The 21,282-nt window shown below is 46.9% G+C and overlaps 1 protein-coding gene across 2 annotated transcripts; it reads right to left on the bottom strand.

The window, feature by feature from the left end:
- Positions 1 to 2,482: 2,482 nt before the first annotated feature.
- On the bottom strand, positions 2,483 to 20,682 carry Bbs1 (Bardet-Biedl syndrome 1). 2 transcript variants are annotated; one of them, XM_048458495.3, is made up of 17 exons: positions 20,582 to 20,682; positions 20,211 to 20,287; positions 20,079 to 20,113; positions 17,455 to 17,727; positions 16,902 to 16,948; positions 16,770 to 16,808; positions 16,598 to 16,670; positions 14,720 to 14,851; positions 13,403 to 13,509; positions 11,963 to 12,083; positions 11,673 to 11,831; positions 9,543 to 9,612; positions 8,840 to 8,998; positions 6,988 to 7,121; positions 5,559 to 5,693; positions 4,861 to 4,947; positions 2,483 to 4,648 (listed from the first exon to the last, which is right to left on the bottom strand). In XM_048458495.3, exons 1-17 carry the CDS (start codon positions 20,626 to 20,628, stop codon positions 4,562 to 4,564), a joined length of 1,782 nt encoding a protein of 593 aa, XP_048314452.2. In that variant the 5' UTR covers positions 20,629 to 20,682; the 3' UTR covers positions 2,483 to 4,561. The 2 variants fall into 2 exon arrangements, with proteins under 2 accessions (XP_048314452.2, XP_085549624.2); XM_085693498.2 differs by having other exon boundaries at positions 5,613 to 5,693; positions 20,582 to 20,659.
- Between the last annotated feature and the right edge of the window lie 600 nt (positions 20,683 to 21,282).

Raw genomic sequence — 21,282 nt, 5'->3', positions numbered from 1 at the left:
TGCCTTTACTGAGCCCTCTCGATGGTCTCTCATTGTAGGGTTCCTCCCCTCCCCCCCCCGCCAGACAGGGTTTCTCTGTAGCTTTGGTGCCTGTCCTGGAACTTGGTCTGTAAACCAGGCTGGCCTCAAACTCTGAGATCCACCTGCCTCTGCCTCCCAAGTGCTGGGATTAAAGGTGTGCGCCACCACCGCCCGGCTCATGTTGATTCTTTTTTTTTTTTACCCCCACCCCCCTCATGTTGATTCTTATGTTCACTGTATGTGATCATATTTTGTTTTCCCTTTAAAAACCAATTTTGGAGTAGGGGTGGATTGAGGAGGACAAGGAGGAGGTGAAGGGGAAAGAGAGGAGAGGAGGAAGGGGAGGCTTCGGTTGGTGTAAGTAGAGACTACTTTTTCGTTTTCCAGCTACCCTGACCCAAATAATCACACAGAAACTATATTAATTATAACACTGTTTGGTCTATTAGCTTAGGCTTTTTATTAACTAACTCTTACATCTTAAATTAACCCATTTCCATTAATCTGTATTGCCATGAGGCAGTGGCCTACAGGTAAAGTTCCAGTGTCCTCCTTCAGCAGCTACATAGCTCTCTGACTCTGCCTACTCTATCTCTTCCTGCCTGGCTATATTCTGCACTGCCACAGGCAAAAGCAGTTTCTTTATTAACCAATGGTAATAAAACATATTCATAGCATACAGAGAGGAATCCCATAGCAGATTGGGAAGTAAAATGATAAAAAAAGAAACTCTTTTGGTGGAGACAGCAGTCCAGACTGGCCGGGAGCTATGTATGTAGCCCAGGATGGCTGTGAACTTTCATTGATATTCCTGCCTCAGCTTCCTGAATTCTGGCATTAGATATGTGAGCCATCTGGCTTCCTTTTATGTTTTTGTTTCTTGCTTCTCTGCATGGGTGAGACCACTATGCATCTTCGTGTGTGTGTGTGTGTGTGTGTTGTTTTTGAGACAGGGGTTCTCTGTAGCTTTGGAGCCTGCCCTGAAACTCGCTTCATAGACCAGACAGTCCTTGAACTCACAGAGATCCACCTGCCTCTACCTCCCGAGTGCTGGGATTAAAGGCATGCGTTACCACCACCCTGCTATTTTAAACTTTTTATGAGTACCTACATGTATGTATGTGCATCATGTGGGTGCCTAGTGCCGAAAGTGGTGGTCAGATCCCCTGAAACTGAAGTTACAGCTGTGAGTCACACCACATGGGCACCAGGAACGGAGTCCAGATCCTTTACAAGACCAACGAGTGGTCTTTATCACTAAGCCCCCCACCCGCGCCCATTTCTAACTTTAGAGGGAATAGATTAATTAAATAAGTTCACTATGTTTTAAATTAGATGCTATTAGGCTACACACATGCACAAATAATGCAAAAATTAAATGCATCTCTGAAAGGACACTACAAGGACTGAACAAAGGAGCAGAGAACAAAGAAACAGTTTAGAAGAAAAGAAAACTAGGATCAATTCAGTCCTCCCAGGAACCACTTACCTGGAGCCCAGGGAGCACAGCACAGCCCTGGAAGGCAGGCCCATTCATTGCCACCTCACAAAGCAACAATCAGGACCCAGTAAAAACAGCACAGAAGCCAGAGGACACGGGAGCTTTGTCTATAGGAAAGTTAGGAAAGTTATTTCCAGCTTTTGTTTACCACTCGAGCTATTGCACGTGTGAGCTGAATACGGCGATGTCCAGACGCCAGGCTATAAAGAATTTATCTGAGGCTGTTTTACCAAACGAGGGCAGAATAATGAAGAAGACATGGAGCCTGGGAATCAGGGGATCTAGCTCTGGATAAGGGAAAAGGGAACTCTCATAGGAGTCTACACAGAAGCAAGGTCTAAAGGAAGTGTCCTGAGAAAAGAACTGAGGTCAGATGGGAAATTTTCAATGGTATATTAAAAAACTAAGTATATACCAATTCTATGAAAACATCTAAAAGTTCAAAAGTGGTTATTTAGTTAATTCTCAGCTTTACTAAGACTTTCATGTATCATACATAGCAATATAAACAGTAAGTAAAGATGACCTAAAACATGGAGAGCAGGGTCTCGAGCACTAAAGCCTCATCTATTACAAAAACCAAAAGATAATGTCTGAGATCGATAACTGAAGTAAAAGTAGTACAAGGGCTGCAGAGATGGTTCAGAGGTTAAGGACCCAGGTTCAGCTGCCAGCACACACACTGGGCAGCTCACAACTACCTGGGACTTCAGTTCCTGGGGATCCAAAACATCTTCTGGCCTCCTCGGGCATCTGTACTCACACCTATACTCACAGACATAAACCCACACACATCATTAAAATCTTTTTAAATAAAAGTATGCATTTTTAAAATAGTTAATGAATTGGGGAATGAGAAGAGGGAGTTGGGGACGGGAGAAGGGGAGGGAGAAGGAACTGGGGTTGGTATGTAAAATGAAAAAAACTTTTTCTAAATAAACAAATAATAATGAAGCCAGGTGATGATGGTGCATGCCTTTAATCCCAGCACTTGGATGGATCTCTTTGAGTTCGATGCCAACCTGGTCTACAGACCTAGTTTCAGGACAGCCAGGGCTGTTACACAGAGAAACCCTGTCTCAAAAACAAAAAACAAAACTTGACAAAAATGGCTGTTGCACAGGATGGTCCTGTGGAACGGGGAAAGGGCTTTTATTTTAAAGTCTATTCCATATCGCTGCATGGGTGTGTGCTTCAAATTCAGCATTATGAAAAAGGATACAGACTTTTCTCATCCATAGTGTTCCCAATTTCCTGGAGCTCTCATTCCTGTGTAGTAGCATTCTGCACTGTTTACGCTCATGTTCCTTTCTGTCCACAGGAGCAGGCCACACATTTCTTACCAATGCATGGTATGACAGTGTTACAAGGAAGGGTCTTTCCCTTTCTATCATTTTGGTTCTTGACTTCACAGCTTGACTGGGGTGAAAGGGACTGGAATGTCACCTGACCCAGTACACAGCCTGGCCCTGTGACAGCACAGCCTCACTCAATACCTGTGACAAGAGACCCAGCACCTTCTTGAGCAGACCTTCCATCCCTGGTAAGTTCTGTAGGTTGGGCTGGGATTTCTGACTGACAGCAATACTCCCTCCTCCTCTCATCTCTTCATCTCCAGTTTGACCTTCTGCTTATTCTAGCTGTGCCTCCGCTGGTTGATGCAGGAAGAAACCCTTTGTAGGGGATGGCAATATGGGAAGGAGGATGGCTGTTTCTTGGTCTAGGCCCACCGTCTCACTTCCAACGTACTCTCTTAAAAGGGTCAAGGTGGGCAGTGTCACCCTGGTCAGATGTTGTTACTGGGCAATACTGGCCAGATCGGAGCCATTGGTCTTGTGGGCAGAAGTCATGCAGTTCGGTATCGTCTTTTTGGAACATTTTTCCTTCCCTCCCTCCCTAGGAGCTGTCAAGCTCTGATGGTGTTAGAGCTGTTTGGAATTAATTCAGTCAAATTCTTCTTTTACTGGAGAGAGGAAGAAGCCTGAGGAGGTGGGCCTGAGCTGTGTGCCACACTCCAGGCTCCACCTGGTCAGACAGGAGAAAATGTTGGTCTCCATGGAGCAGAGCCGGATTCTCAATGTTCATAATGGTCTCTGAGGAGGGCCAGGGGCTGCTGGCATCTAAATACACCTTTGTTTAGTCTTCTGCTTCATTCCAGACCCCCAATGTGTACCTTTTTCAGGAGCCTCATGCATATTTTTGCCATGGCACAGAAAACATTCCACCCTCTGGACCGTCTGGGCTAAGTGTATCCTCACAGGTACTTGTTGGCATCTGCTTCTTGGGTCACTTCCCGGGTCCCAGAAATAGTCCTCCTCAAGCCACCAGCCCTAGCTCTGCTATCTAGCATGGTATTCCATTTCAGGAACAATGTCTCTGGACACGAGCACTCGGGTCAGGAGCAGCTGCTGTGTGGGAGCTCTGGCTGCGGCTGGGACCTCTAGCTCCTCACATGGATCCTCTCTACATCTTGAGCCCCCTCCTCTGGCAATCTTTGTGGCTAGTCTAAAATTGTGGACAGAGCCCTGTGTCTCCTGAGCTGCAAGGTAGAAAAGTAGAGCCCCTCACTCATGAGGAATGCTTAGTATAAGTGCCTGCGAGCTAAACTGGCAGAAATCTTAAAGGGCGGCAGGGGCTCAGTCTCAGCCCAATTCCCAGGCCAATCAAGGCCTTGAGCAATTGTGTCCTTGATCTGAAACAGATGAGTGGAACGAAGGAAGGACTGGGCCTCTGCTCACTTTGATCACCTCAGTTCTCTTCCTGGGACCTGGGGAGATTTCTTTAAAGAGCTGGGGAGGGTGGTAGGCAGCAGGAATTGTGGGACAGTGCTCAGAAGGGTTCTGATGGAGGAGGAGCTGATTCTGAGCACTCCCTGTCTTGTGGCTCAGGCCCAGAGGCAAAAGTGGGGAGCAGGGACTGTTTCAGAGAGGAACAGGAAGCTGATGCCTCAGTACCCTGCTGTGTGGGGGCGTGGCCTGGGGACACTGAAGTCACTGAATGGCTGGCTCCATTGTGAAGGCCTGACTGTTGGCCCAGGGCTCAGGCAGCTGCCAGCCCCTCACTCACAGGCATGTTGATGTGGGCACTCAGCAGGGGCGCACTCTGGCCTTCCCGGAGCACCAGCACCTACAGAGAAGACATGGTGGAGGGGGCACACACCAAATCTTCTGTCTGTGCTGGCTCAAAAGATAGGCTACCAGCCTGTGTCAGAAGACCTGGGAGCCTCTGCTGTGCTGACATACCCCATTGCAGCCCAGAGCCCCAGAGTCCTGCCCACCCTCATCCTACTGTCTTCCTCAGAATCCCACTTGCCTCTGAAACACCAAAGAGCAACCTACCTTGATCATGTCTGAGATGCCTTTGCTACTGAGACTCTCTACAAAGGTCTCCAGTGGGTAACTGAGTCCTGGCACCAACATAGGAACCTATGTTTGGGAGACAAAAATAAACTCGTCCTCAAAGCCCATATACCCAGTGTTTGGCAGCCTTCACAGCATTTGTGCCTCTCCACTCAGCTTTAGCCTGGGCGGGGATGACTGGCCAGAGCTGGGGAACAAGGGGAAGGGAGGGTAAGTGCATGCCAAATCCATGTGTCTGTGATGAATCCTAGACCTCTCGACAGCTACCAAGGCCAGGGTTGATTCCTCCCTATTCAAGAGTCTTGGTTATTGCTTTTCCCAACTTAAGGACACCTTGGTGCCTGGGGGAAACCTGAACCTTTGATTCTGTAGAAAAGGGGCAGAGCGGCTCCTGTTCTCCAGCAGGGGCAGCTGGAAGCAGCATGAGTTCTGGAGCTCCTACCCTCAACAGCATGGAGGAGGGCAGAGGGGCACTCACTCTGCTCTTTTCCATCCCCTCTGTGTGGCTACCTGGAGTCTCTTTGGCTGGGAAAGAGGCAGTAGAGGCAGGAGCTGAGTCTGGTCTCTGGCTTGGGTTGGTCTGCTGGCCACTCCCTTATCTCAACCTAAGGGCTAGGGGCACCTCGTCAGCCCCTGCCCTGACTGTTGGAGCTCATGTCAACATGGAGACCCAGTACCTTGAAGAAGGCCCGGGGCAGGGAATAGAGTGCCTCATTGTACAGGAAGCAGACCTGCAGCCCCAGTACTGGCCGAGCTGTTGAGGTATTCTGTAGGTGAAGTGTGAGCTTAAAGGTGGGGCCCAGGCCTTGAACCTGTGGAAAGAGTAGATGGAGAGGCCCTTAGGACCCAGTGGCCATGCACACTGAATACCACCATCTTGCCTGCTGCTTCCCCATCAATGCCATCAAGCCAGCATCTTTCAATTCTGTCCATCTGCTTCTTAAAGGGCACAGAAGCCTAGAGGTGTACAGGATGGCAAAGGCACAGATCAGGGAAGCTCTTGATGAAGGCTAGGGAGTTGAAGTAAAGTTGGCTGGGTACTGCAGCTGTATCATCAGTGACCTCAGGGCCTGATGGCCTTCTAGGCTCAATGCCCCCATTCTCAGGGACTCTGTAACCCTTTCTTCTTCTGTATCTAGCCACTCTCTTCAGAAAAGAAACAACTGAAGCTGGCACGGTAGTGCACGCCTTTATCTCAGCACTTGGGAAGCAGAGGCAGGCAGATCTCTGAATTTAAGGCCAGCCTGGTCTACAGAGTGAGTTCCAGGACAGCCAGGGCTACACAGAGAAACCCTGTCTTGGGAAAACAGGGAAGAAGAAAAGGAAAAGAACAAGTAGAATCTGGGAGGCTCTGACAACTCAGGCTCCCTGAGAAGTGACTGGGGTTCTATGGGCCTTGAGATTGCTTGTGTATGCGTGTGTATGTCTGTATTTGTGTATCTGTGTGTTTATATGTGTGTCTGCATGTGTGTCTATGTCTGTATGTGTGTCTGTGTGTCTACATCTGTATATATGTCTGTATGTGTGTTTATGTCTGTATGTGTGTCTGTGTCTGTATGTGTCTATGCTGTATGTGTGTGTCTATGTCTGCATGTGTATGTATATGTGTATGTATGTGTGTGTCTGTGTGTTTGTATCTGTATGTATGTCTGTGTCTGTATGTGTGGGTCTGTGTGTACATGCTCTGGTCAGCTAGGGTCAGGTCACGGTGCCCCTTCCCCGTACCAGGCAGTCCTACAGTCCTATTCCCTTAGGTTGGTCATGCCAACAGAAGTCATCTCTTCCCTCCCATGTTAACTTCTCTGTGCTCATATCCCACTCCAGCTCAGGGGTTTGTCTGAGGTACAGCATGGAACAGGGGAGTATGTATCCCTCTGTAGCCAACCACAGAGCGCACAATACAGAAGACTGAACAGCCCTCCTGAGGAGCAGTACAGGAGCTAAGAACAGTCCTCTCAGGAGGACAGGGCCTCAGTCTCTAGATCTATGGAGAGGTGAGAAGGGAGCACAGGGCTAGGTGGCTTGGCATTGGCTCTGGGTGCTGACCTGCACGGCAGGAGGATCCCACTCACCCCGTCCCTAATGTCCCTCCACCTGGGTGCTTACCACAGCGTGCAGCTTGAGTGGCTCCCGGGACGTGGTTGACATGGGGCTCAGGCTGGACTCCAGGGCCTGTACATAGGCTCTGGCAGCCCGCAGGCGCAGCAGGTACAGGTCTGTCTGGAAGGTCCGGTGCATGGCTGCAAGGGAACGCAAAGGCTGAATGAAGCAGTGGAGGGACAGCACTCTTGTTCAGAGTACCCGAAGAACAGAGAAAGCGGGCAGGGTAAGGCCTGCAGGAACTGGGAATACAGGGGTAGGGAGTGCCACACTGGATGCTGTGGACCATACCCTATTTCCTCCTAATCTTGCTCCCTACCCCAGGCTCCTTCTGTCCTGCCTGCAAGGCTGGTCTTGACCTTGGTCTTCTCACCCACCATCTCATTCTCTGGTTAATACAGGGCCTGCTCTGAATCTGGCCGCCCCAAAGAACATCAGTTTCCAGCTTCTGAAGGCTTCAGACTTGCTCCCATATCCACATGCCAAGTTCCAGATGTGCAGACACTGTTGTGTGATGTGTCCCCAGCAGCTCATGGGGGCCCAGGCTGCCTCAGCTTTGGTCATCTCCACCTGAGGTCCCATCCACACCATGTTCAACATAACAGAAACCAGCCTCACCCTGACTCACTTACTATTCCTGTCTACCCACTGGACACTGTCCCCAAGTCCCCTTGGCTCATCTCTTACCCCTAACCATTTGGCAGGTGCAGATGACCCTTCTTCAAATCCCCCTCTACAGCCGCAGCCCCATTCTAACTGCCTTGGTACAGGTTTTTAGTCAGAGTCTCACTATGTAACCAAGGCTGACCATGAACTTGATACCCACCTTCCACCTCCCAAGTGTGGGGATTATAAGGCTGTGCCACCACATCCATCATGAAGATAGTTTTACAGTTTTCTTTACTAGACTCTGTACATTTTCTCATTGTTTATTTCCAGGGATCTCTTTGCTATTGTGAACAGACCTTTCTCTGTCATATTTGCCAGTCAGACATTATTGGTAGTATAAAAAACATCTTGGGATTTTCAATATTTATTTATTTATTTATTTATGATGTGTCTCTGTGTGTGCCTACATGTGGGTATGTATACATGAGTGCAGCACCTGTAGAGGCCAGAAGAGGGCATCAGACTCACTGAAATAGGCCTTAAGATGATTATGAGCTGCCAAGTGCTGGGAATCAAACTTGGGTCCTATGGAAGAGTAGCCAGTGCCCTTCACTGCTGAGCTATCTCTCCAGCCCAAGATTATGAGATTTTAAGACTTTAAATCTGGTCACCTGATAGAACTTAACTCCCCATTAAATTTTTTGACACTTCATCCATTGTTTCATTAACATGTTTTGCTGGTTTTTGTTTGGTTTGATTTTGAGACAGGTCTTACTATGTAACTCCTCTGACCTCAGTCTCATAGAGATCTCCCCTCTCTGCCTCCCAGGTGCCACCATCATGCCCAGCAGTATTTTTCACTCCCTTGCTTGTGCTCCAGCAGCACCTGGAAGAAAGCATCTAGCACACAACATCACGTTGGCCAGATGGACTGAGCTTCCAAGCAAGGGGACGGCCCAATTTAAGACACACAGCATACCTGGTATCATCACAGGTAATGAACGAGTGGGTGAGCAGAAAAACTGAACAAGAATCCTGGCAAATTTCTCCTTTTCTCTTGAGAATTCCTGCATCTGGAAATAACTGCTGGCTCTGGATGCTAAGAGCCCCAATTCTCACCACCAGCACCCTCTGCCTTGAGGGTTAGTTTGTTACTTGACGACTATACTCTGACCTTCTCTATTGGCTAAGGTTTCTCTCATGTTCTAGGCACCCAGTGGGATTCTGTGTGTTCTTCCCGGAGTCTTACCAGTGCCAGCTTCCCGCTCTCGCAGGGTCTGATCCACATATAGACGGGTCTTTCGGGGCACGTTGAGTTTTGTGGTCTGTGCTAGTGGTGGGCCCATCTCACCTGTCCCTTCTACAAACACTGCTGTACGCTTCAGGATCTTAATGATCAGGCCACCACCTGAAAAGTGGGCAAAGAAACAAATTCATCCTCCTGTCCTACCCCACATTCTCATTCTTCCCAAAACAATTACACTCATGTCTTTCTGACGAGACTCACTTTCTAGATGGAATGGAATATCTCAAGTCTGTCTTTTCTTCTGAAGAAGGGACCCATGTGGCTTAGGAAAGCCTTGAACTCCGTGTCAAAACATGACCTCGACCACTTGCTCCACCTTCTCAAGTGCTGCTATTAGTGTGTGACAGCACACGCGGCTTCCAAGTCTCCTATCACTAATTCACTCATTCAGATAGCAGCTGTTTATAAAGTACTGTGATGCTTTTGGCACTACAGTGGGTGCTGAGGATGCTGGCTCAGTGGAGAGGCAGCAGCTTGACTAGGATTAGCGTCTAGGCAGAAAAACCCAACTGCTGACGACCTGACGCACATTACAAAGGACATGTCTGCAGGCCTGGATTTCCACCCATCATCTTCTCACCCCTCCCCCCAATCTCATCCTCTTCGCTGCAGGCGTACCCCACCCTTCCCAGGTCTGAGTCCTCACCTCGAGTAGTCATGATGAGGGTGTTGTCCTCTCGACCGTATCGGCCAAAGCAAAGGCTGGTTACTGCATCCTATGTGGACAAACCAGATTTTACCTGGGAATACCTTGAGAAGGAAAGCAAGATGGGCTGCAGGGGGGAGCCCCGATGGAAGTGAAATGGGTAAGATGTGAAGAAAAGCTATGCAGTGTTGCCTTGGAAATGTTTCTTGGGTTATTCATCTCCCTTCCAACCTCACTGGCCCTGCTGAAGTTCCACACTAAACATCCTTAGCCCTCTTTTGGAGTGGCCTTCTAATCAGTCTCTTGGGCCACCTAGTCTGTGTCTCTGTCTCCACGGTGTCTTTGGTGGCCTCTACTGCCTTTCAAAATTACAAACTTCCAATGACTTTGTTCCTCTGGGTAGAATATTTAAAGTCTTCCACATCAGACTCCAATCTATTGTACCCGGTTTTCTCCTCTTTATTCTCCTACCCTCCTACCCTCCCGGTACTATCAGGCCCAAACACTGCTTTCAGATTTTATGTAGTGATCATAAAACCACTTAGATTTTGGCATTAAGAATGTTCATGTGGGGCTGGGCAGTGGTGGCGCACGCCTTTAATCCCAGCACTCGGGAGGCAGGGGCAGGCGGATCTCTATGAGTTCGAGGCCAGCCTGGTCTACAAGAGCTAGTTCCAGGACAGGCTCTAACACTTCAGAGAAACCCTGTCTTGAAACAAACAAACAAACAAACAAACGAGATGCATGTGGGGCTCGTGAGATGGTTCAGAGGGTAAAAGCTCTTACTGTGTAAGTCTGGCAACCTGAATTCAATCCTCAGAGCCCACAAGGGCAGGAGCGCTCATCCCTGAAACTTGTCCTCTGGTCTCCAGATGCTCACCCTGGCACATGCACACATGGGAAATACATTTATCTAAAAAAAAGTCTATCATCTATCTATCTATATATCTATCCTTTGTCTATCACCTATCTATCTATCTATCTGTCTGTCTGTCTGTCTATCTATCTATCTATCTATCTATCTATCTATCTATCATCTATATAAAGAACCATAGAACTGGTGAAATGGATCAGCAGTTAAAGGCACTGGCTGCTTTATCAGAGGACCCAGGTTTGATTCACAGCATCTACATGGTGGCCTGTAACTCCAGATCCAGAGGATCCTATGTCTTCTTCTGGCCTCTGTGGGAACTGTGCACTTGTGGTGCACAGACGTAGTTAGCCCTGAAATCATATACATACTAAAATGGATCGATCAGATTGTAAGTGTGTATATGTGTAAAACAATTAACAACTAAAGAAAGAGGCCACAATTTTGAGAGATAGCAAGGAGGATGGATACATGTGAAAGGGACAATTATGTAATTATATTTTAATAGTAATAATAAAGAGCAGGCATAGTGGCACAGGCTTTTAATGCCAGCACTCAGGCAGATCCCTGTGAGCTAGAGGCCAACTTGGTCCATAAAGTGAGGTCCAGGTCAGCTAGTGCTACACAATGAGACCATCTCAAAAAAAAAAAAAAAAAAAAAAAAGGAGCTTTTATGCCCCTCAGCCTTCGTACATGCTCTGCTGATCCTGATCTCTAGAATGTTCCTCTGCCATTCATCCACTTGGAAAATCGATTTGTCACCCCTCATGTGGCAACTGTCCACATCATGATAGGTTCAACCATTATTTCTGAGACTTGTCCCTATGGGGTCAGGAGAGGCAGTGAAGAAGCAGGGATAGATGGATGGGGAGGGGGCTGATGAGGCCCCACCCAAGCTAAGGAGCTACTGGCAGTCAACGGTTGCTAGAGGCAGAGGAATCATTTTTATTCAGGGGTGTAAGCCACCAGTAAGTTGGTCATAATTTAGTAAATACACTCACCCCACACACATGCCAACAGTCCTCATTAATTCAGTGGGTTATGAAAAACACAAAAAACAAAACAAGACAAAAAACCATGAAAGCAGAAGAGACCTGTTGTGGGAAAGGGTATCAGAGGGAGTTAGGGAATTAGAAGGGGAATGTGGATGAATGAGATTAATTACATACATGTATGAAACTGTCAAAGATTAAATAAATTATAAAAGGGGGGAGGCTGGGATAAGGAAGAGCCAGCAGCAATGCTGGAGGTATGCTTACGGGGGCATGGATGACATTAAGCAGGGCCTTGTCACGGTAAATGCGGACTTCCCCATTGGCCAGAGCAGCCATGACAGCTTGCAGGCCCCGGGAACGCTGCTCCAGGAGGTTCATGGTCAGGATAGCTGCAGGCATCTGCACAGTCCATAGCTTCTTACCCTAGCAAAAAACAGCCAGTATGTCTGTAGGGAGCTCAGGGCTTCAGGTGGAAAGAAAGGGCAGCCTGAGCAGCAGGGTAGGGCTCACAGGGCAGCTGGTGTGGAAGGGGAGGGGCTTGCCAGAGACCACACCTTGTGGGTGAAGCCATGCAGGCTCTCCTGAGTGCTGCCCACCACCAGGGTCTTGTGTACCCGGACCAGCCCCACAGGCTGGGCACTCAACTCGATGCAGTATTTGGGGTGTTTGGAGTCTCTGTGGAATAAACACACAATCGCTGCCTAGAGAAGCCTTGCCTCTATCTCCCGGGCAGACCCATCCTTCTAAGCACCCCCAGATTAACCTGAAAGCAGCCCTGGTCCTGAGTAGGTGATGGGATTATTTCTCCATCTACCACTTTGTAGATGTGTGACCCTGGATAACACCAGCTGTTTTCCTGCCCTGTCCCTTCTTGCCCTCACAATGGTGACAAGCATCACAGCCGGGATGTCAGGGTTGTGATGTGTTTACCTTAGAGTGGCCTAGTGCTATTGGATCCGGGAAGTTCACTGCTCATCACTTACTGTTGATGTCCCCCCTTCAGCTTTCCTGTCTCTCCACCCTAGTTCTCCTTTTCCAGAAGAAACTGTAAATTCCTGATGAAAATCCTATAAAATCTTAATCTCTTCATTCACTTTCCATTGCTCAGAGCTTAAATTCCTGCTCAGCTTTAAGTCTGTACCATCTGGCTAACTAAGTCTGCCACCTCCAGGAAAGTATCAGAACTATTTAAGCGACATACAAAGTTTGTCTACTTTGAACATGGAAGACCACTGTAGCAGCTTAATAATAATGAAAAACATTTAAGTGGACACCAAGACTAAGTGGCAAGGCAAATACACCCATACATGTATTTACAGATGTAATTTCCTTTCCCAGAAATCACCTCTATTGGCAATGCTTTTCAACACAGGCCGTGGCCCACTTTCTTCAGGCCAGCTAATGACTGTGAGTCTCCATGGGCTTCTGGGTTCTTTCTTTAACAAGGTTGGTGCAGATTCCTGGGATCCAGGAAGTCTCCCTTGTTAGCCTTCTAAATGTTGGGATCACAGGTGCACCCCCTTCAAGCCACCACACAGATGATGTTTCTCTTCCCACTCAGCCTCCATTGCTCCTAAAAAGCACTCATCTAACTTGCAATATCTTTAATCTTTGTCTTCCCCAGGAAGGCAGGAGCCGTTACAGCATCCCACTCAGCAGCACATCCCCACACCCTGTACAGTGCTGAATGCTTAGCAGATGCGCAATAAGTGTCTTGGATTAAAAGGCTGTCTGGAATATCAAACTGATACATGGGTCACATACATTATAAAACAATCTAACAAACACAGGAGACTGCATCTGTCCCCTCCACCTCTGATGGCACTGTTCACGGATCACAACCATCATGCCAGGCTCTTACTTACCAGCCTCCTCCCCCGACTTCTACTCTCACCAATTCAACATCCTTTATTTTGAATTCTCATATCTTTTCAATCCCAAAATTCAGCTCCCATACCTCCTGTCCTCTGAAACCACCAGGTCTCTGTGGCTACCTTCTCAGGATATAGATGCTCCCATTTCGGCAGGCAGCAGTCAGCCGGAACTCCACATCAAACTGGCCAGAAACCTCCAGGAAGACAGGGACACTGGGCAGGCTCATCTGCAGAGAAAAGGCTCAAAACATACTGACCATAGTTGGAAGAAACTGTTAATTCTTGATTAAAATCCTAATCGCTTCATTCACTTCCCATTGGTTACAGCTTAAATTCCTACACAGCAATACCATCTCTCTAAACTCTGCTGCCTCCAGGAGAATATCAGAACTATTTAAGCGACATACAAAGTTGGTCTACTTTGTGTGAATGTGGAAGATCACTGTAGCAGCATTAATAATAATGAAAAACATTTAAGTGGACACCAAGACCAAGTGGCAACATAAATACATCTATATATGTATTTACATAGAGAATGGCTATGTGGGGCCTTTAAAAGGGCTGATAGGAAGCTGGGTGTAATGATATACACCATAATACCAACACTTGGGAGATGGAGGAAGGAGGATCACAAGTTCAAGGCTACCCTGAGCTACACTGGGAAAAAAAAAGGCAAAAATGAAACAAAAAGGTTAATGCAGTTTTGTAGACACAGGAGGACACTGACATCATGCAGTAACATGAAAAGAACAAACTGTCGGATGCTGTACATGAGCCAGTTATCTAAGGGTGCTGTGCTGTTTGCAGTTAACATCAACTTAGCAAAGCCTGGACCCACTTGTGAGGGGAGGTTTAGTTGAGGAGCTACCTAGATCAGGTTGGCCTGTGGGCAGTTGTCTTGATTGTTAACTGAGGTGGCAAGGCACACCTTGAATGTGTACCAACTTAGTGTCTGGGCTCTGAACTGTCTGAGTGAAGAAAGCCAGCTGAAGATTAAGCACAAACAAGCAAACAATATGGGTGCATTCCTTTCTCTCTGCTCTAGACTGTGGACATGAGGTGAGCAGCTACTTGGCTTCCCTGAAGGGATAACCTGTAACCTGGAGCTGTAATTCAAACCCTTTCTTCCCACGATGCTTTTGCCGGGGTATTCTATCACAGCAGCGATGATAAAGCTAGAACAGAACTATACCTCTGGATAAAACTATGTTTGACTCAAGTTAGATAACTATGCCACATGTGAGGACATCTAGAAGGATCCATGCTAAAGCTTTCATACTTGACCTAGTAGTGGTGAGCTCTTGGGATATCTATCTTTTTCTTTATACCTAACTGCATGCTCTCATCGTCCTTCAGTGAACAGAAACTACTCACAACTGAGAGAACAAGAATGCAGACTGGACCTTGTACACAGCCCGGGATAGACCTGATACTGACCTTGGTCAAAATGGTGAAGGCCTCAGGGTCAAGTACTAGGAGCTCCTTGTTCTCAGTGCCCAGCACCAGACAGGACACTGCATCTTCATCCGCCAGGTTCTTCTTCAGGGTCGTCATGGTAGTGATGACTGTCTGCAGAAGGACTCCGTGTTCCCAGACACCCCAGAGTCAGAGGTGTGAAGGAAAAGGGCAAAAGAGGAGGAGCAAGCATGAGGCGTGTCTGAATGTTAATGTCAAAAGTGTTTTTGCAACAAACCTAAATACTTAACAAGGAGTATTGTCTAAATTACTTATCAGCTATTCATATAGTCAAAAACCAACAAGGCCACATGTTTGAAAGCAGAGTATGTGGCTCATACCTATAATTCCAGCACTGGGGAAGCAGAGGCAAGAGGATTACTGCATGTTCAAGGTGAAGGTGAGCTTGGCTTACAAATCCAGTTACCCAGTTTCAGGCCAGCTAGAACTACTGAGCAAGTCCTTAACTCAAAAATAAAACAGAGACTGAAGAGATGGCTCAGAAGTTAAGAGCACTGGCTGCTCTTCCAGAGGTCCTGAGTTCAATTCCCAGGAACCACATGGTGGCTCACAACTATCTATAAGATCTGGTGCCCTCTTTTGATGGGCAGGCATACATGCAGACAGAATATTGTATATATAATAAATAAATAAATTTAAAAAAAATAGAAATATAAGAAACAGGGAATATACACGTTTTAAAAGAAGATCCAAGCTAACCATGGTGGCACACGCTTTAATTTCGTGCTCAGGAGGCAGAGGCAGCTGATCTCTGAGTCTGAGAATAACCTGATCTACAGAGAGAGTTTCAGAATAGCCAGGACTACACAGAGAAATCCTGTCTCAAAACAAAACAAAACAAAACAGCAACAAAACCAAACAAATGAAAGACATTACAAATAACCAATTAAACAATTAGTGAGCTACCATCAGCTCACTAATTTTTAGAGTTAGAGTTCTCAACGGCTGCTTAAGGCTCGAAACAAGGTGCTGCTCGAGAGAAGCGGCGAGAAAAGCACAGTGTGAAGGAAATGTATAGAAACGGTAAGTGGGTGTCTCTAGGTAGTGCGATCATCTTTATACTTCTATTTTCTAAATATTCTGCAACAAGAATGTAACTACCTTCACCCTTAAGAAAATGTTTGAGGGCCGGGCGGTGGTGGCACATGCCTTTAATCCCATTACTCAGGAGGCAGGGGCAGGCGGATCTCTGTGAGTTCGAGGCCAGCCTGGTCTACAAGAGCTAGTTCCAGGACAGGCACCAAAAACTACAGAGAAACCCTGTCTCAAAAATCCAAAAAAAAAAAAAAGAAAAGAAAATGTTTGATAATTAATATTATGTCCCAGATGTTCATAGCCATCCCTGTTAACTACAGATATAGACGGCACCTGCTGAGACCCTCGACCTGGAGTACAGCTGGAGGGAAAACCGCCGAGTGCCACTGGCCAGGCTGTGATAGAACTGCTCATGTTCCACTCTCTCTCTCTCGAAGAGAGTGTTTGGAGCTGGGGATATAGTTCCAGGGATACAGAAAATGTTTGCCTGGTAAGGAGGAGTTGAGTTTGACTCCCAGAAGCCATGCAAGAGATGCCAGGCATGGTGACATGTTCCTATAATACCAGTGCAGGGGAGGCAGGGACAGCTGGATCTCTGTGGCTTCCTGGCTGGCTGATGTGGACTAATTGGTGAGCTCTATGCCAAGAGCAATCTTGTATCCAAGGAGACGGATGGTATCCCAGAGGACAGCACCTAAGGTCATCCTCTGGCCTCCACACACATACCCACCTCCACACACTAGCATACACAATTTTAAGAATGTAAGCCCTTTTATAGGGCAATAAAAAGAGAAAGGGCATTACCTGCCGCTTGATAACCTTGGACTTGTGCTGGTTCACAAATGCCTCCATTTCACTCAGCTCCAGCTGCAGAAACCTGCGCACATGTAGAACTAGCACCTGCATGCCATGTCCTGGCTGCCCCTGGGGCCAGGCCACAGACACCCGCTTTGCCCCGCCTCCACAGGACTCCTACCTGAGTGACTGTACAGACAAAGGCACCTCTGCCTTTTCCCTGCAATGAGAGTGGCCAAAATGGCAGCTTTAGTGAAGGTTCACAGGGGAGTTTTGGGATGAAGTCGTGGAAAGTGAGGAAGTGGGCTCTCACCGAATGCCCTCCAGCATCTCCTTCAGGGTTAAGGGGTCGATCCGGTCCTGTGTTAGCATGGAAAGAAGGGAGAGCCTGTGAGCTCTAGCAGCCATGTCCTCAGCCAGCTCACTATGGCTATACCTGGAGACAAGGGACAGGTCTTCCTCTCCACTTTTTTCCAACTCCCTGCTACAAACCCCAAGTCCAGTTTTTGAATTTGAATCATGTTCATGCCCATCATTCTCTTTATGGTTGCCTCCCCTAGGTATCCCTACTCCCCAGGGTCACCTCCCACTCACTCCAGTGAGTCTGTCCATTCTTTGGTTTCCCTTCCCTAACAGGTATGTGGCTAGGGCAGAGAGGTTCTCTAGCTTCTGCTCTCCAAAAGACCTGGCTCAGTGCCTCCCTGGAAGCCATTCCTTGGGACTGAGCATACCTCACTGCTGCTGCCAGAGGTGGGCTATGGCCTACGTCTCACTATTGGCCACTTTGTGAGCCCACTCTTCTGAGAGTCTGGTCCTTCTTATTCAATAGCTGCTATCTTTGCTTTCTTGTTCCCTAGGCCACTTACCTCTTTGGCTTGGTTCCAAAGATCTTGTTCCAAAGGGTTTGGAGGTAACTGGGGCAGGCTGAACTTGAAGTAGGGTCTAAGATTCTTATATACATAGACACACGGTCCTGAAGCAAGTGCCAAGGCTGGCGTCCTGGGCTCATGCTGCTCCATGAGGAAGGTGGCAGCAGACGCTGGCAGGGCAGGCAGTGGGCTTTCAGTGAGCACTGTCGGGCCTTTCAGCACCTTCAGGCGGGGCTGCTGCCCACCTGGGCCAAGGTCTCCCACCACCAGCTGCAGGGAGAGGAGACCATTCAGCATAGTGGTCATTTCTTTAAGGATCTTCTTAGGCTCAGCCTTTTTGTTGGTGCTTCCTAGTCCATCCACACATTCATAAAGGTTTTGCTGTGGGCTTGGAAGAGGTATACCCCTTAGGAAAGCTAATTAGCCATTCTGAACTCAGGTTTCTCTCTTGCAGAATTGGAATATCTAACCCATGACACCTGGAAAAGATCAAATGAACTCTTCAATTATTCGAGCCTGGTGAGTATCCAGGGGTGGCAGATGAGCGGCTTACCCTTCGTCACTCATTCCTTTTCGTTCACTGTGGTGCTGGGGACTGAACCCACGACTTTGAACATAGTTGCAACATTCTCTGTTATGAGACTAAATATATTTATTTTATATTTGTATTAAAATCAAGTTTTTCTTTGTTTTGTTTTGCTTTGGAGACAGGGTTTCTCTATGTAGTCCTGACTGTCCTGGCACTCCCTCTGTAGACCAGGCTGACCTCGAACTCAGAGACCTGTTGACCTATCTCTGTCTCCAGATTGCTGGGATTAAAGGTGTGTGCCACTACCACCTGGCTGAAATCAAGTTTTTACTAAGGAAAATCTCTAAATACAAAGAAAAGTAGAGAGGAAAATATTATGAACCCATAAAAACAGTGAAGCTTTTATAATCATCAGTCATCAGTCTCTTGATAACCTATGCCCTCTTGAGAAACAGAAAATCCTCAATTCCCTGAGGTTTGTCTCTCTTTGTATTCTAAATTACATATATTTATATGTGTGTGGGCACATCCATGCCACAGCACATATGTAGAAATCAGAGGACAACTTTAGGGAGTTGGTTCTCTCCTTCTGTCCCATGTATCCAAGGGATTGAACTCAGGTCATCAAGCTGAGCAACAAGTGCCTTTACCCAGTGAGACTTTAATGCCCATGCCCAATCAGGTATTTTCTCGTGTACCAAAGAACTGCGTCACAGGATCTAAACTAAGAGGCTGTGTGCTCATCCCAGCAGCACATACACTAAAGCTTGGACGACACAGAGAAGATTATTAGCAGTGTCTACTCAGAGATGACACAGAAGATGGGCACGCCGGCTCATGCCTTTAATCCTGGCACTTGGGAGGCAAAGGCAAATGGATGGATCTCTGTGAGTTTGAGTCCAATCTGAAACTTAATCTACATAGTGAGTTCCAAAACAACCAAGAGTACTACACTGAGACGGTCTTAAAACAAAACAACAAAAAAACTAAACCAGTTTTGTAAATCATTTCTTATTTTTAAGCCCATTATTTTGTATAATAAACTAAAATAATTAAGCAGTAACAATTAGACATAAAAATTGGGGGGGGGGGCTGGAGAGATGGTTCGGAGGTTAAGAGCACTAATTGCTCTTCCAGGGAACCTGGATTCAGTTCCCAGCACCAAGATGGTGTCTCACAGTCATTTATAGTGGCATCTGATGCCCTTATTTGGCAAAAGTTGATAGCGCACTCACACATAGAATAAATAAATAAATCTTTTTAAAAGTCAAAAAAAAAAAACCCAAAAACAAGAATGGGGGGCCTGCAGTGGCAAAGGTGCTTGTCACCATACCTGATAACCTAAGTTCAATCACTGGAACCTACATTGGAGAGAACTGACTCTCAGAAGTTGTAACCTGACCGCCACACTTCATGCATCCTCCAAACCCTAAATAAAAAAATAAAAATCTCAAAATTAACTTCCTTGCTAATTTTGTTTTCAGATGGGGATTGGGTTTTTGTTTGTTTGTTTTACTTTGTTTTGCTTATCCAGGCAGGGTCTTGCTAGGTAGTTCTGGCTGGCCTCAAACTTGTTAGGCCAGTCTCAAATTCACAGAGATCCAACTGTCTCTATTGTCCAAATGCTGTGATTAAAGGTATATGTACCACCACTCCAGCCCCCAAATTGATTTTCAGAGAATTATATGTCATGGTATCATAAATCTACAACACTTTGCTTTCTGCTTTATTTCTACAGATCATGTTATAAAATTAATGTTCACTTTCTAAATTAAAAAGAAATTCCGGGGTTGTGGAGATGGCTCAGTAGTTAAGTGGACTGGCTGCCCTTTCAGAGGACCCTGGATAAATTCCAGTACCCAATATGGTTGCTCACAACTGTCTGTAACTCCAGCTCCAGGGGATCTGACACCCTCACACAAACATACATGCAAGAAAAACACAAATGCACATAAAAATAAATAAATCATTAAAAGAAAGATAGAAGTCCAACTAAATGTGTCTTTACAGTACTAATGGGTTCCAGAGTATGTTGAGCCTCTTTGCAAATCTCACTTCTGAGTTTTCCCCACTCAACTTTCTGATCGCCTACCTTGTACTCCCCGTCGCCGTGCAAATCTGCCAGAGCTGGAAAACACAAGCGGGTCGTGCATGAGAATCCCAAAGCCTTCACCATTACCTGATCCTCCCATCCTCCTAGATATTCCTAGGTCTGGAGACTCACCCAGGCAGGAGGAGAAGGTGTGTATGTTGGCCATGGGGTCGTAGTGCGCGTCCAGCCATTTCGAATTGGCTTCGTTGCTGCGATGGGAAAGGAGAGCATAGTTGGAAAATAAGTCCCATGGGAAAGGAAGAAAGCTGAGTAAGGTGATGCCTGAGACTGAGAGCACGGAGAAAGGGGAATATGGGATCAGTTTGCGCCCGGAGCGATCAGCCAGTCACGGACACTCTTGGCCTTTGACTTTTCGTAACTGACTTCTAAACGGCCCTTTCCAGAACTTCCAGCGCTTTCCGAAAGCAAGAGCCCAGGACCCGGCACTAAGGTACCGTCTACTCATCTGAGGAAAAGGAAGGCGGGAGGACCCGGGACTTCACCTCTTAGCTCTCCCGCTGTCGGAATCCGATGAAGGCGTTGCAGCCATCTTTCCGGGCGTCGCCGTGGCAACCACCTCCGCCGTAGCGCAACGCCCAATAATACCCGGACACCCGAAAGCACAGAAACAAACGTTCCGGAATGAAATTGTCCCGGCTGGAACCAAACGTGATAAACGCCAGTTTCCTTGACGGCATTTTCCCTTGCAGTATTATTTTGATTTATGGTTTCTGCATCAATAACAGGGTCCCCCCTGGGGAGGAGCCCTTGTTGGGGGATTAAGACCAACAAAATGAACTGCCTCAATTTTTATGGTTAACCCAATTGAAAGGGGTCATGTTCTTTCTGTCATACTATAGAGGTTCAGGCTCTGAAAAGCAAACCACCAGGATTAAAGGGTGGTATCTCAAGTTGATATGTTCTTGTTCTTAATCTCCTGAAATATTTTAAAGTACAAGAATGCTTGCTGCTCCTGCAGAGATTCCTGGTTTGCTTCTCAGCACCCACATGGCAGCTCGCAATTCTGTTAAGTATAGTTCTAGGAGATCTAATGCCGTCTTCTAGCTTGTGCTTGTACCAGCACAAAGTGAGAAAACGCATACATACACATAAAAATAAGTCTTAAAAAATGTCACAAAGGAGATCTGCGGAGCTCACACTGTGCCTTTGTGCTTTTCTTTAGAGATGACATCAAAATCGTACT

This window comes from Myodes glareolus, chromosome 7, assembly GCF_982192425.1.
Source record: "Myodes glareolus chromosome 7, mMyoGla1.1, whole genome shotgun sequence".
NCBI lineage: Eukaryota > Metazoa > Chordata > Mammalia > Rodentia > Cricetidae > Myodes > Myodes glareolus.
The sequence above is the reverse complement of the archived record's forward strand: the minus strand, read 5'-3'. Positions and strand labels throughout refer to the sequence as shown.